The sequence below is a fragment of the Dermacentor silvarum genome, chromosome 6 (assembly GCF_013339745.2).
Source record: "Dermacentor silvarum isolate Dsil-2018 chromosome 6, BIME_Dsil_1.4, whole genome shotgun sequence".
Classification (NCBI taxonomy): Eukaryota; Metazoa; Arthropoda; class Arachnida; order Ixodida; family Ixodidae; genus Dermacentor; species Dermacentor silvarum.
This window is the reverse complement of record NC_051159.1, coordinates 123265681-123279635: the sequence shown is the minus strand read 5'-3', so window position 1 is coordinate 123279635 and position 13955 is coordinate 123265681. Positions and strand designations below refer to the sequence as shown.

Genomic DNA, 13955 nt, shown 5'->3' with positions numbered 1-13955 from the left:
GTGTGTGTGTGTGTGTGTGTGTGTGTGTGGTTTGTAACACCGTGAATTTGCACCTGATATTGAAATCGCGTTTCCGCATCAGTCGCACTCATCATCGACTCTAACAACTTCAATACTGCTGTACAGCATGCCTTTTGTTAATGTTTTTGTTTGTACTCTCACCACGATGCCTTTTTTTTTTTTTTTGACTCCACTCCTTTTGTGTGGAGTCAAAAAACACGCTTTCGGGCCTTGAAAGTATATGAAATAAATAAATAAACAAATAAATTAACAAATAAGTAAATAAATAAATTAGCAGTCCAATAGCACATTGCATTTTTTTTGCATTGCTGCTCACGCAGCAAGATTGATTAGTCTGTACACCGAACCACGGGCGAGGATACTTTCTCAGAATGGGGACACAAGAGAATGCCGATGTGAAGCGCTGGTCCAATTTTTTCCCCGAATAATCGATCTGTTTCGTTTTATTTCTGCGACCCCCCGTGCTCTCTATAGCGTCTGTCGTGTGATTCGTCCTAGTCGCTGCAGTTTCCGTTCTCATGGCGTTCCCTGCTGCCACCACCACTCTCCTCACTAAGCTTCACTGCCGTCTTAATCGTCGCCGCCGTCACGATCATCGCCGCCGCCGCCGTCACCGTTACCGCCGTCGCCGTCATAACCGCGGTCATCCTTGGCGGGGTCACCTTTGGCGTGGTCGTCCTGAGAGCCACTTCGCTCCTTGTCGCCACCTTGCTCGCCTCCCGTTTCTGTCCCTCCAGGCATCGCGAAGTCCTGCTGGCGAGGTGGTCGGTGTATTGAAACAATCAACACACTCGTTTTGACTATGGCAACTTGGCGCAAAGTGGCGGACAGACACGAACAAACACAGAAATGCCGCTTGCCGACATGTGCGACCTTTACGTCATTTTTTTTTTTTTGCACAGTGCCGCGATTATATGACGGGGGTGTGACAAATAGTACATATATCGCTGTGTGGTCTCTTGTTAATAAATATTGGATAGTAGCGCTCGTCCTTGTCGGTCTGTAAATTACGCTATGTTAACATAGCCAGCATGCAAGACCACCTAGCCCAACAGTCCAATAAGCGAACGAATTGGTTGTCATTCCGTGCGTGCAGGTGCAACCAGAACGGAGGTCAGGTGAGATGCAAGTGACAATGCGTGACTCTGACAATTTGCAGAAAACAAAGCCCATTGGAAGTGTCCGGCACGGCAGCGCAACCAATACAGCACAAAGAAACAAGTTGCACACTGTGATTTATGTCAAGTAATATTTGTTCAGCTTTTTCAAGCTTGCACGACTGTTGTAGCGCATCCTCCTAGAGCCCATATCATGATCGGTGACCCTGTCTGTTCACTGCGGTAACGTCAAAAAGCCCGTTTCGTCATTGCAAAAAGTGAACTTCTTGATTAAATGCATGCTGGCGTCACGTGGGTTGCAAACGCGTGTTACATGTTAAAGCCCAGACCACACGTACGCTTGCGAACGCGCGCAAGCTCGCGTCTGCGCGCCCACGCATGCGCATACGGTGCGGCACGGCTCGTACGCGTCGAAATACGGCGCCGATCTCGGTGATCAGCTCCTCCCTGATATAGCGCGCTTGGGCTGCCTCGCGTCGGCGCGCCTGTCTACGCAGCGACGGCGCGGTACATTCAACTCTCAGTTAAGCAGATTTATACCATGCAAGAAAGAGCTTCTTCTTTACTTTTAGTGCTGATCTAACAGCTCTAAAAATATAACAATTACGCTGACAGATATCGAAGCATTTTGAAACACTGTCGATGACAAAGTACGAAGTGGCGTCTGCCAAGGCGTCTACAAGTGAGGTCAGTGAGCGCGCGCTGTCGCGCGTATTTCTGGATGCAAAACGCCATTCCTCGCTAGGCGCGGCTACCGCAAGGCGCGTAGATGCGAGCTTGCGCGCGTCCGCAAGCGTACGTGTGGTCTGGGCTTTAACCATAACAAAGGTATTCCAGACGCATTTCGTGCGCGGACTTTCCCAGCGCTAGCTCGACCAATTCACGTCACAATACAATCATGATGTTATCATTTCTAAAGAAGAATCCCTTTAAGATATCCTTCGATATGTGCTTTCTGTCATGAAAATACAGTTTAATTTAAAAAAGAAAACACTGGAAAGTATTGTGCGCTTTAAAAGCAGTTCCAATCATTACAGCCGGAAGCAGTCTCTTTGGCCGAAAAATAATCTTTTGTACAATGAAATGAAATCCTAATTTTCTATTAATTTTATTAATCGTATTATTAACCGTATTTTCGTAATCTAGGAGAAAGTCTTGTCAGGGATACCAAAGAACTTTGCAGGTATGTGAAGCGTAATGGCAAGGACAACAGATCGATACTTGCTTTGAAAAAAGGTGAAACAATTATTCATGATAATGAGTCTAAAGTTGAAATTTTTAGCCGTTATTTTTCATCTGTGTTTTTGCCGTCTAGCTCACGTACTGTCTGTTTTGAATTACCTGTTGAAATAGACCGCATGCCGGAAGTCACCTTTTGTGTCGATGGTATCCGTAAATTATTAAAAGATGTGAACCAGGCTAAGGCATGCGGCCCTGATGATAATCCTGCCGCTATCATAAGGAATTGTGCGGACACGTTGTGCTTTTATTTCACCCGGTTGTTCCAGAAGTCCCTCAAGGAAATCGACATGCCTGATTATTGGAAATTAGCGCGAGTCGTGCCCATATATAAGGGTGGTGTGCGAAATTTCGTTCTGAATTACAGGCCCGTTTCTTTAACTAGTATAACCTGTAAAATAATGGAGCATGTAATATACAGTTGCGTTATGGCCCATTTAACTAAACATAATTTCATAAGCCCCAGCCAACATGGTTTCAGGCGAGGTTTATCTTGCAATACACAGTTGGTAGAGTTTATTCACGATTTAGCCACGGCAATTGATAAGCAACAAGTGTTGGACTGCGTTTTCTTAGATTTCCGTAAAGCATTTGATGCAGTCGCACACAGCCTCCTACTCTCCAAATTAAAAGCTTATAACTTGGATGATAAAATAATAGCGCTGATTGCTGAATATTTGTCATTGCGGAAACAGGCTGTTGTTCTGAACGGTATAACTTCACAATATGCATCAGTTACGTCGGGAGTTCCCCAAGGCTCAGTGTTGGGGCCACTATTGTTTTTGTTGTACATTAATGAAATTTCAATTGGTATACAGTCTTCTTTCAGGATATTTGCCGATGACTGTGTTGTTTATCGAGTCGTAGATGCCATTTCCCATTCACAAATCCCGCAAGTTGACTTAAATACTATAGCAAACTGGTGTGTGCGTCGGGATATGTCATTAAATATAAATAAGACTGTTCACATCACCTTCACAAGAAAATGAGCTAATCATCCGTGTAGGCATAGAATTTAAGATTTTACTCTAAACATAAGCAAGGAATTTAAATATCCGGGTGCCTTTTTTACTTCGGATTTTACGATGGAACAAGCATGTTAACTATATTGGAAATAAGGCAGCATCAGTATTGGTATTCTTGCGGCGCAATTTTAGTCATTTATCAAGTAACTTAAAAACGCAGCTGTATTTCAGTCATGTACGTTCAATACTTGAATATGGGTGTGTCTGTTGGGACCCACACACATCTGAGCTTATAAATAAAGTAGAAAAAATCCAGAATAGGGCAGTTAGATTTTTTCTTGGTAACTATAGCCGGCAGCTTGGCATGACAGAAAGCAAACATAAACCTAAATGGCAAGAGCTGAAGGATAGTAGAAAGCATATCAGAATAAAATTTTTTCGCGATAATTATTATTCTAAAACAGCTATAAACAGCGAACAATATATCCAGGCAACCACACTACATATCTAAGCGACTGGACCACTGTTTGAAGGTCAGGTAATTTTCTTGTAAGGGTAACGTCTTCCGTTGTTCCTTTTTCTTTTTTTTTTTTTTTTTTTTTGTTAGAACTGTTCGAGATTGAAACAGTTTGCCATCGAGCATTGTATACATCACAGAAAATGATGCTTTTTTCCACGCATTGAAATAATTTGTTCATGTATTTAGTTAAGTTTATAACCTCCCTGCTGTAATGCCCTACGGGGCGATGCAGATAACTAATAAATAAATAAAAAATAAATAAATGAGTAACCACCTGCGGTGCTTCCTTCTTTTTTTTCTGCGCTTTATAATTCTTCGCACTGCTACATGTTTCCATTTCCAGTGCCAAATCATACAAATACAAATAGTATACTGCCACTCAAATCGCAGGAAAATAAAAGCATCTACGGGAAGGGCTTAGTACTGACACTAAATACTTGACTGATTTATCTGGACTGTCACTACGCGTGCTCGCCCGCAGTTGAGAAGTATAGACATTGCGCGTGCCTCAGATTGAGTGCTGAGCGATGCGCAGAAGAAGAACATAATGGAGGCCGACTTGACGACGATCATTACGCGGAACAGGTTGATGCCCATCGCGCTGTTTTCGTAAATGGCGCAGGCACCCCTCTTGCCACTGCAGGTGGACTGCCACAAAATGCAGCTGCGGTCGATCAAGTAGCCGAACACTATCGGGCCCGGAATGGTACCTGCGAAACGACGAGCCAAGCACAGCGCACCTTCAGAGGTACCTTCAGGAACCGCGCTCTTGATAAAACTAACAGTACAAAAGACTAATCATTATCTCAGGTCATGTTAAAAAAAAACTTGTCTGAAATTGCGAAGTTTACGTGCGAAGTCCGCGACCTGATTATGAGGAACGCTGTATAGTGGTGGACTCCGGATAAAATTTGTCCACCTGGGTTTCTTTACCGTGCATCTAAATCTACGTACACGAGTTTGCTTTCAATTAATTCGCCCTAAAGCTTCCTCTTAAGTCGATTCATCTTACAAACCTTGACCGGCCGTTGCTTCAAGCACTATAATAGCATGTCTCCATCCACCCCATACTCAAAAATGGGTTCGGCAACTGTTCCTCAAAGCTCCTCAATGTAAGACGATGCAGCTGCCCCGTTCAAGAACTCACAGCTCTCTAGTATGACACTTGAATGATTCCTAACCAGTAAAACTGCAATCAAGCACGCTTTCAACGTCTACTCTGAGGCACTTTAACGAAAGCGTATTGAATTGTAGCGACTACAACTGTCAGTTATCATTTTCGCAGGTCCTTTGAATCGGTGTGCGTTCGTTAATGCGGCGTCTATTGCACGGCTCACTGTTTCAGATCGTATACCCTTAGCGTCAACACCTTATTAGCATCCAATCCTATAAGCATAGAAATTTCACTTACTCCCTGAGATAACAGTGACGCCCGAGATCATTTGATCTTGATGGAAGGTCACTGTGCAGGCCTTCATTCTAAATTAAAGCTGCTATGAGCTTTTGAATAATGATGAGCTGCTTCCTTAATTAAAGATTGTATGGTCCCGTACTGCGCGTATGCCGTCTGCGCTCGCGCGCTGGAGCTCACCTAGTAGCCTTATGAGGACGTAGTTGACGCCAATGCCTGTGGCCTTGATGTCTTCGTCGAGGGAGCGCAGCAGGGCAGTCAGAGCGGGCACGACGAGAAGGAAGGTGAAGAAGAGGGCGACGAATATGGCGGCCGCGTAGATGAAGACGAGGCCGCAGTCGGCATCGCACGGGTCTCGCTGGGCCATGTAGTCGTATCCGGTGCCGTTGTTACCCTCCGCGGGCATGTGCAGCGTTGGTCCGTTCACGCAGGTACACTGCGTATAGAGCTGAGAGAACACGTGCGTTGACAATCGCGCCGTCTTAAAAAGTATGGAGTTCGTGGAGCTGTTTCGCGATTAGTGCTGATGATGATCATTATGATGATAATGAGGATGATGATCGTTTATTGGCATCCCCTTCGAAACGGGGTGGTGAAAAATAGGTCAGCTAGCCCGCTTGAGTTACGAAGGTATGCTATACATGCTTTTCATTCTAGCCTTGTGGTGTACATCTTAATGGTTAATTTTTTTTTCTTTTTTTTTTTACAGCGAATCTTAAGTGTGACATTCCGGGAGATCGCGTGCGTGTGGTAGGCCGCCAGGTGTGTGCAACAATTTCGGCTCCATGTGCGTGGTGGTTTGGCTCCATGGGCGTGGCGGTTTCCCGTAACTTGTGCCTTCACACAAAACGTAACGTAACGACGGATGGCTCATTTTTATACCCCTCACCGACCTCCAATGCCTCTTTCACAAGTGTCGCGATACTCGGCGGCAGCACGTGCCCCCAATCGTTGTGCCCCTTTGTCTCGTGACGTAGAGGTCACGCTGTTATCAGCAGTTGCCCTTTGGACTCACTATGGGACGGACGCTCGTCTTCCAGGATCCTGATGATGCCGTGCAGTGTGCTGCGGCTATGAACGCTGTGACTCATACGCTAGTCTATGACGATGGGGTGGACTTGCCGCTGCAAACGAACTGCTTGGCCATCGCGCCGGGCAGTGGTGGCAAGACACTGGTGTCCTTGCTCTTTTACGAACATTTCGAGACGCTAAATATAGTCAATAATGATAATATATAAATTCACTATAGCAATATTCACTGTAGCAGACCTAGTATAGTCACAAGTTCGCTGGCTTCCATCTTCACAGAAGTGGAAGCAGTCAATATTTTTTTCTCTCCCTCAAAACTTCTCTATAAACCTTGCACTGCTTGCCATGCCTGTAACGGATCGGGTCGTATCAATCCCTTCCCTGCTCGGGCTTTTTCCCGCCAATACTCTAAACGTCTCTTGCTCATTCGACGGCTAACTGGTTGATGCTTCCACCCACTTTACATCCAAGCGCGTCTGGCAGGTGTACGTTACCTATGGGTCTCACTGGGTGGATCCTTTCGCATTCCATTAGGATGTGCTGAATGATCACGGCATTTTCGCTGCAGCATACACATGACTCATCTTGTTCGTGAATTCGGGGCACAATTTCGCAGGCGACAGCTAGACACGGCGATAAGAACGAAGGCGCCGCTATAAGGCTGGTTTTGACTGCCTTGTGCTTCGCTGCGACCAACAACATGTTTCTCAAGGAAACTGAGGAGAAAGGACAGCAAGCTCACTTTCCGAAAGCAATACACTGCTGGCAACCCTTTTTTGAAGGATGTGTTCGCGAAATATGTAAGTCAATTTTCGAAAGCCTTTGTAGTCCTGCCTGATCAGAGTGAGCGTTTTTTATTGGGCACTATATGAAAATCGAATGAATTAGAATATTGGACAAGTGCTTACTCGTGGAAGAGGAGTTACCAGCACTCAGTTCACACTGAAGTGTAAAACCGCCTTGTTTGCGTCCTCTAAATAACCGGCACTCTGCGCTTCGCTGCGAGAAAGCCCGATAAATATTTGCTCCGAAGCCTGGCTTTTCTTTTTCATTCGGCGCTTTTAGAGAGAAAGCTCTACTACGCCATGTCTCGCAAGGTCATTCATCGCGTCGCAATGACCTTGAGCCGCCAAGCGCGAGCCACCGGTTCCGCAAGTGTGGCAGATGTGACGTCACGACATGTGATCTGCTGCGTAGAGGCGTCGCAGCTGCATGCGCTCATTCAGAGCCTCACCGCTGAGGTAACACGTGACTAGGCGAGGGTTTAACGGCTTATTCGCCGGCGCTTGGCGGCGAAGCAGCGATCTGCGATGTTGGCAAAGAGCACCTAGTGCCGGCAGCTTCGCATGCGCTGTGCTTTCGACGTTTAGTTCGCGTTGAAGCGAGACAGCACGAAGGTCAATTCACTCACTGCTGCCGCTGCGATTCCCCACTCCAGCGTTTTGAGAGCGAGTTTCCGCGCACATCGAGCGAGACGTTTGCATGTTTGCCTGTGCGCCCGTGACAACTGTGCTTGTTAATTTCTTTAGATATGTTTACAACATTACACGGCCGATAAAACTACTACCCTTACTGTATTTAGATCTCTACTAATTTGCAATCGCAAATGATGCTTCGCGCTTCGGGTTAAACTGACTTTTTTGTTTTCTTTTTGTGTTTGCGCATTACTCGCAGCATGTGTTGTTTGCGATTCTGTAACAAAACAGAATATTCGTTGCGCACAACTTTTTACATCTCTAAAAACTTTTCAAAGGCTCTTATACTTTTCATAACATATTCGGCTTCACTTGTTTCAATGTTTTATTGTACTGGTGGATTGTGTGAAATTCGACATGTGTTCACGTTCCGTTCTTTATAATAATATTAATCAACCAATCAATCAATCATGTTTATTTAACGTGCCCAGGAACAACCCAAAGGTCTGAGTGCTGGCGCACGCATACATTACTAAAACAAAACACTGCAGGGGAATATCATTAAACAAATAAATGAATAAAAAGAAAAATTGTGAAAGGAAGAGAGTACCTACAACAAATCGCAAAGTAAGTACAAAAGAAAAAGGAGGAGAAGGGCCCTTGAACAATGCATGAAACTGGAACACAAGGCAAAGCTCGGAAAAGAACGATGACAACGAGTTATGAAAAATATCAAGGTCATGACAGTGGGCGTTATAACGACTATCCTGTGGACGGTTGAGTGTTGGTGATGACAGGCAGGAACATGGAAAGGTCTACGTTCTCTGGTTATCTTGCGTGCAATATGAAACATGATACAGCTGAGGAGTTCGCGACACGTGAGGTTACCGTGAAGGAGCTTGAAGAGAAACAGAAGGTCAGCGCGATTACGTCGGTAGCGAAGTAAGGGCAATGACAACAATCCAACTGTGCTAGTATAAGTTTCAATGTCCAGGTTTTCAAAGCGGTGGTTGTATATGCTTAGAAACTTTTTTCTGTACCCGATCTAGAATATCCCTGTTCGATCTGGAATCGCCATTCCAGACGACCGATGCATATTCGAGTTGAGGAAGACAGATGGTTGTGTAAAACTTGCGGAATGGTGTAGGAAAGTCAAATTCCCTCGATAGTCTGCCGACAGAGCCAAGAGAGCGCATAACCCGCATTGCAACACGCGTGAGCAAAAAAGTGTAAAGTTGCATCAAAATATACACCGAGATCATTGATCTCGCACACCTTACACATCGCTACAGAATAAGAAAACGAAATACTTGCTGTTTTGCGTGTGAAAGTCATGACTTTGGTCTTAGCAGCATTCAAGGTAAGTTTATTACCCTTGCACCAAACAGGTCAGACTGCAGGGTGTGACAGTCATCAACAGTATGAATTTTCTTAAAGATCTTGATGTCATCGGCATATAGAAGCAAATAAGAGTTTCGAATAGCAGAAAGAGCGTCAATATTAAAAATTTTGAAAAGAAGTGGCCCTAATACTGACCCTTGAGAGACGCCGCTAGTTGCCATGTAAAAAAAATTACACCATCTTCCCGTAGGGGAACCCTGAGTAGTATGCGAAGCAGCCATGGGGTCCGACTCAAGTTCCCATTAGTTTTCAGTTCATCGTTTCCGTTAGGTTGAGGTATGTAGCTACCGTTATATTTACCGTTTGGTTTCCATGGTAACTACTAAACTTTTCACTACAGTGGCGCCCCCCAGCGGAGTATGCAGCGCCTACCGTCGCGCCTCTAACCTAAGCTGCTTCGCATTATCGCGCGCGGATCCACAGGTGTTTCCATTCGTTGCGCAATGCGGAGAGCAGAGGAGCGTCAGAGAGGAGAGGAGGAATGCCGAGAGGAGAGGAGATGAGACAAGGAGGGGAGGGGGATGCGCATGCGCAGTGCGGGTGTGGACGCCGCCCGGCGTATGGATGGAGGGAGGGAGGGAGAGAGTGACATAGCCCCGACCATAATCTGCTTCGCATCAAAAAAAAAATGGTGTGGTTTAGCTTTAGTTAACCCTGGTTGATAGCGAAAGCTTCACTGCCCTGGCTAGGGCCATTATCGAGCTGTGGCCGAAGTGTGGTTTCGCAATGATATACAGACACGTTTGCAATGAATACAGTGTTTATTCATGATTTTTTATGCCTATGAAGACACTGCGGTGATCAGTAAAGTAGTGAGACTTGGTTGCAACTCGCAGCCGGGCCCAACTCTACTCGGGCAACGGCGGCAATGTCTCCTTTCAGGGCTCCGTAAAGGCCAAAACATAGTGCGACATAGCGTGAACGCGCGCACACGTTATGTAACGTTGACGAGAACAGCGGCGGCTATAGTTCGACCGATGGTTCGACGTACTGCGCCGCCAACGTAACCGGACGCGCGGCCAATGAGCACCGACGCGCCCGGCGTCTGATGACGCTCACTCGCGTGTAGATAACGTCGGACTATAAACGCGCATTAAGGCTCTCTTGTAGTTTGACCTCTACCTCTCAAGGTGAAAACTGTTGAGTCACCGACGGCTGCCCGATGTAGCGGAATGAAGCTTTTGCTTCAAAGGAAGACGTTTGGCCATTGACGTTAACATAACACGATCTATTAAGAAGATAACTGCGCAAGAGATTCACAACTGACGATTCAACATCAAAATCACAAAGAGTGATTACTTTATGCTTACTATGGGAAGATATTACACTTTCAAAAGAAGAGACGACCTCATCAAAAAAAAAAAAAAACGGGAATATTCGGCTGTACATACAAAGATCTAATCAACAATTTTTCACATCGGGCTAGGTTGACTTTTGGCCATATCGACTCCCATGCACTTTCTATGTCGTTGCGCCGAACACATCTTAGAGAATTGTCCAGAGCAATCAGTACGCCACCACCTTTTAACAGCGAAGCTGTTTAAGCCAGCCGTAAAACTTGTGCGTTCCACGAAAAGCCAACCGCGCCGTAGCCATGGCAACCAGCGACGCCGCAGCTGCATGCCACTGCGTTGCCTAGCAACCACCTCGCGGAGCGTCGCACGCTATGCTCGAGAGAGAGAAACAGAAAATGAGAGCAAGAGAGAGAGACAGATATACAAATTGTAGCAGCACCAACGAGGCAACGCGCAGAGGTGCTGCCGACGCCAACCGCGCTTCTCCGTTTCCACGCATTAGCGCCGAACGCTCGTGGTGTCCGTGACTACAGCAGGCACCTCTGGCGGCGGCTCGGCGGAGCTCCCACCAGCTGCGTGCTACTGCGCATGCGCCCTGACGTCATTCCGGCGTTTCGTCTGCTGCGCACCGCCCGTACACTCTGAATAGCTTTCGCCCCACTTCTCCTACGTGTGCTCGGACTGCAAGTGTTTCGTGAGGCGTTCCCCGATGCCACGGACCACGAGGAACTTAGCATCACTTGGCATTACTTCGTGTAACTTAACATCACTTCGTATAGCCATGACGAGCTAGGTAGGAACCGATCAGCTTCGCTGTGTCTTTAGCCTACCGCCACTATCTATAATGCAAGCTACCCCGATTTTTTTTTTTTTTTTTTTTGAGGTCCACTAAAGTCCTGGTCACTGCGAAAGACGTTGTAGGGCGGTGGAAAGAAGTCTGAAGAGGAAATGTCACTGCAAAGCCAAGTTTCCGAAATAACAGAATAGGAATAGAAGACGCGATGACATTGCAGAAAGAATCACGTACTTTGGTGCAAAGTCCAAGAGCGTGTTGGTAAAAGATGTCCAAATTACACAACACTTAGATCCTTGGGCGTTATTTCGGAAGCATGAAGCATGTCTTTGTGTAGCACCCCACGGAACGGCTTGAACCAGTAACCCATTGGCCACATTGACAGGTCGTTCAGGCGCTCAGGCGAGTCTTTCAGGGTTAAGCGCGCTAAGCAATACTTCACTTCTCACATATTATTTTGAGCATTAGGTTCATGGATGCTTTCATGCTAATTAAAACAATGTTTGCTAAGAAATACTAACAATTTGATTATAATCCGCAACCCCTTTTAAAGTGCAACAAGAAGGACAAAAACAAAAAATAAAAGCACCGCACACTGCATATATAGCTAGTTATCAACGCAGAACAAAAAAATTGCCGCGTATCTGCGTGCTTCGCTGCAAATGTCGTCGAAAGACGATAGTCTTCTGCCGGCCGTACTACATGAGTGCTGATCTGATCCGCGGCCACCCGTGATGCTGTTCTCGTACCATTTCCGTCCTGGCATGATAAATGCAATGGAGGTTTGTTTGAACAGATTTCATTTTACCGCATTATTTCATCAAGCGGCCATTTATGTTTTGCCCTGCCTCAGACAGCGCTTCCTTTATGTTGAATCGGCCGCATCTGGCTGGCATTGATAAAATTGAGGATGCGCTGCGTGAGACATGGACGCCATCTGGCAATACATCGGGAAACATGAGCTTGTGCAGAGGGTTTCCTTCCTCCATGGCAGAGGGCGCTAGTCGGCGCGCAGTCGGGGAACGTCGTTCGTCGGCGCGCATAGCATGGCATTTTCAGCGCAGCTTAAGAAACTAGGGTCTTTAGAGTTACGTATCTATGTATTTTCTATTAAAGGAACACACCTCCTAATACTTACCTAGTGATGTTGCGCCTCAGAAATGCGTAATATTTACTTTGTGATCGATAACGTTCACAAGTATGAACAGCCGCACTAGTTTAAGTAGTGTGGGCGGTAAACAAGTGGTCCAACTTTGGCCGGGTGGCTGAATCGGGTGACAGACAGACAGACAGACAGACAGACCAAATTTTCAGCGTTTAAGTTCCCCAAGAAAGACTATCGTCTTTAAAAGACCGGCTATAGTCAAAAGAATGGCATTGCACTGTAATATTTGTAACATTAGCTGGTCTTATATAGGTGATCTTATCTGTTAGAACCACCATGTCCATCGATATATTAGCATCGTTATTCCGAGCAGAATATTTTTCCAAGTTTTAAAATTACGAAACAAAGTTATGCCGTAGAAAAAGAGCTTGCTTGCTGTTGTTTGTTGTAAGTTCTCACGATTCAAATTTACACTAAAGAAATTTGTGAGGTCGAGTTCGACTGAAAGATTAGTCTTCTATAATAACGAATTTGTGATCCGCAGCGAGAACATAGCTTTTCCAGGTAAGAAAATGACGAATATAAAAACTCGGAATGGCGCCACCTGCTGTGGACCTATAGTCCCTCTCCTGTGACGTCAGCGCTGACTTATTCGCGGAAAGCGGAATAGAGGGAGGTCACGTGGAGTTTACGTCAACTAGTCCGTTTTGGCACGGGCAATTCAAAGTTAGGAGGTGCAGCGGGACCTTCGGTGGCGATTTTCTACGCAACCAAGAGGCATATTGGCACTCGGAAAACGATGATAGACTTCGAGACAAATATTCCATTGATCTAACTCGGCTTACTATATTCCTTTAGTGTCCATTAAATCTGACCCAGGTAGTGCTTGCCAAGTGGTAACCTATTCCCCGTTGTTTTCCCTATTCGTCGGCGTTGTCCTGAGCTATGCAGGAGAAACCAGTTGTGCCTATTCGTACGTTGCAACGTGTTCTCCAGAATTGCATTCTGTGCAGCTGAAACTTTTTTTCGATGCCGCGGTGCTAAGGCAACCTTCGAAAAACTTACTCACCTTGGTTTTCTTAAAACGCCTCACGTCCGCACAGCCGGCGATACAGGGCGAGTAGTAAGTGAAGTTGTCCGTTCCGCACACAGGATCGTACACGACACCCGAGCAGTTGCACTGAGCGTTGCAACTCCGCTCCAGGTCGTGGAATGTGAGCCTCTGGCTGCATGTACCACCGAGCATTACAGCAGTGGGGGCTTCAAGTTGCCTAATTAACCGGCTGATTATACAACTTATAGTGATTATTCGATTTATTTATTTACTTTCTTATAAAGACTTCGTTGATTGAATATTGATTACTGACAGTTCTACTACGAAATTACGGAGAAAAAAATGACCGAACCACATACCAAAGCAAAATGGGTTAGAACAAAAAGAACGATCTCATAGTACAATATTCCGTTATGCCTATGTAACAAGAATATGCAGAATTGGAGATCTGGAGTTAAAGGTTGGAGGGAGGACGGGTGCCATTTTTTACTTCCCGTCAATTGAGTCATTTCGCATAGAGAGACTATTTCGGGTGGATTAAAGCGCACACTGCACGGTTGAAGCAACAAAGGACCAGGAAAGCTGCCCT

At 45.8% G+C, this 13955-nt stretch overlaps 1 protein-coding gene across 1 annotated transcript; it reads right to left on the bottom strand.

The window, feature by feature from the left end:
• Nucleotides 1-591: 591 nt before the first annotated feature.
• Nucleotides 592-13558, bottom strand: LOC119456864 (solute carrier organic anion transporter family member 4A1). Its single transcript, XM_049669107.1, has 4 exons — nt 13382-13558; nt 5455-5710; nt 4371-4573; nt 592-771 (listed from the first exon to the last, which is right to left on the bottom strand). The coding sequence occupies exons 1-4, from the start codon at nt 13556-13558 to the stop codon at nt 592-594; spliced, it is 816 nt and encodes a 271-aa protein (XP_049525064.1).
• Between the last annotated feature and the right edge of the window lie 397 nt (nt 13559-13955).

What these genes read in the sequence shown, in the direction of transcription:
- LOC119456864 (XM_049669107.1), bottom strand. Translation starts at nt 13,558, where the DNA reads ATGCTCGGTGGTACATGCAGCCAGAGGCTCACATTCCACGACCTGGAG. An exon ending in GGCGTTTTAAGAAAACCAAG is followed by an intron (nt 5,711 to 13,381) that starts GTGAGTAAGTTT and finishes CTCTATACGCAG; the next exon opens with TGTACCTGCGTGAACGGACC. An exon ending in CGTCCTCATAAGGCTACTAG is followed by an intron (nt 4,574 to 5,454) that starts GTGAGCTCCAGC and finishes GTCGTTTCGCAG; the next exon opens with GTACCATTCCGGGCCCGATA.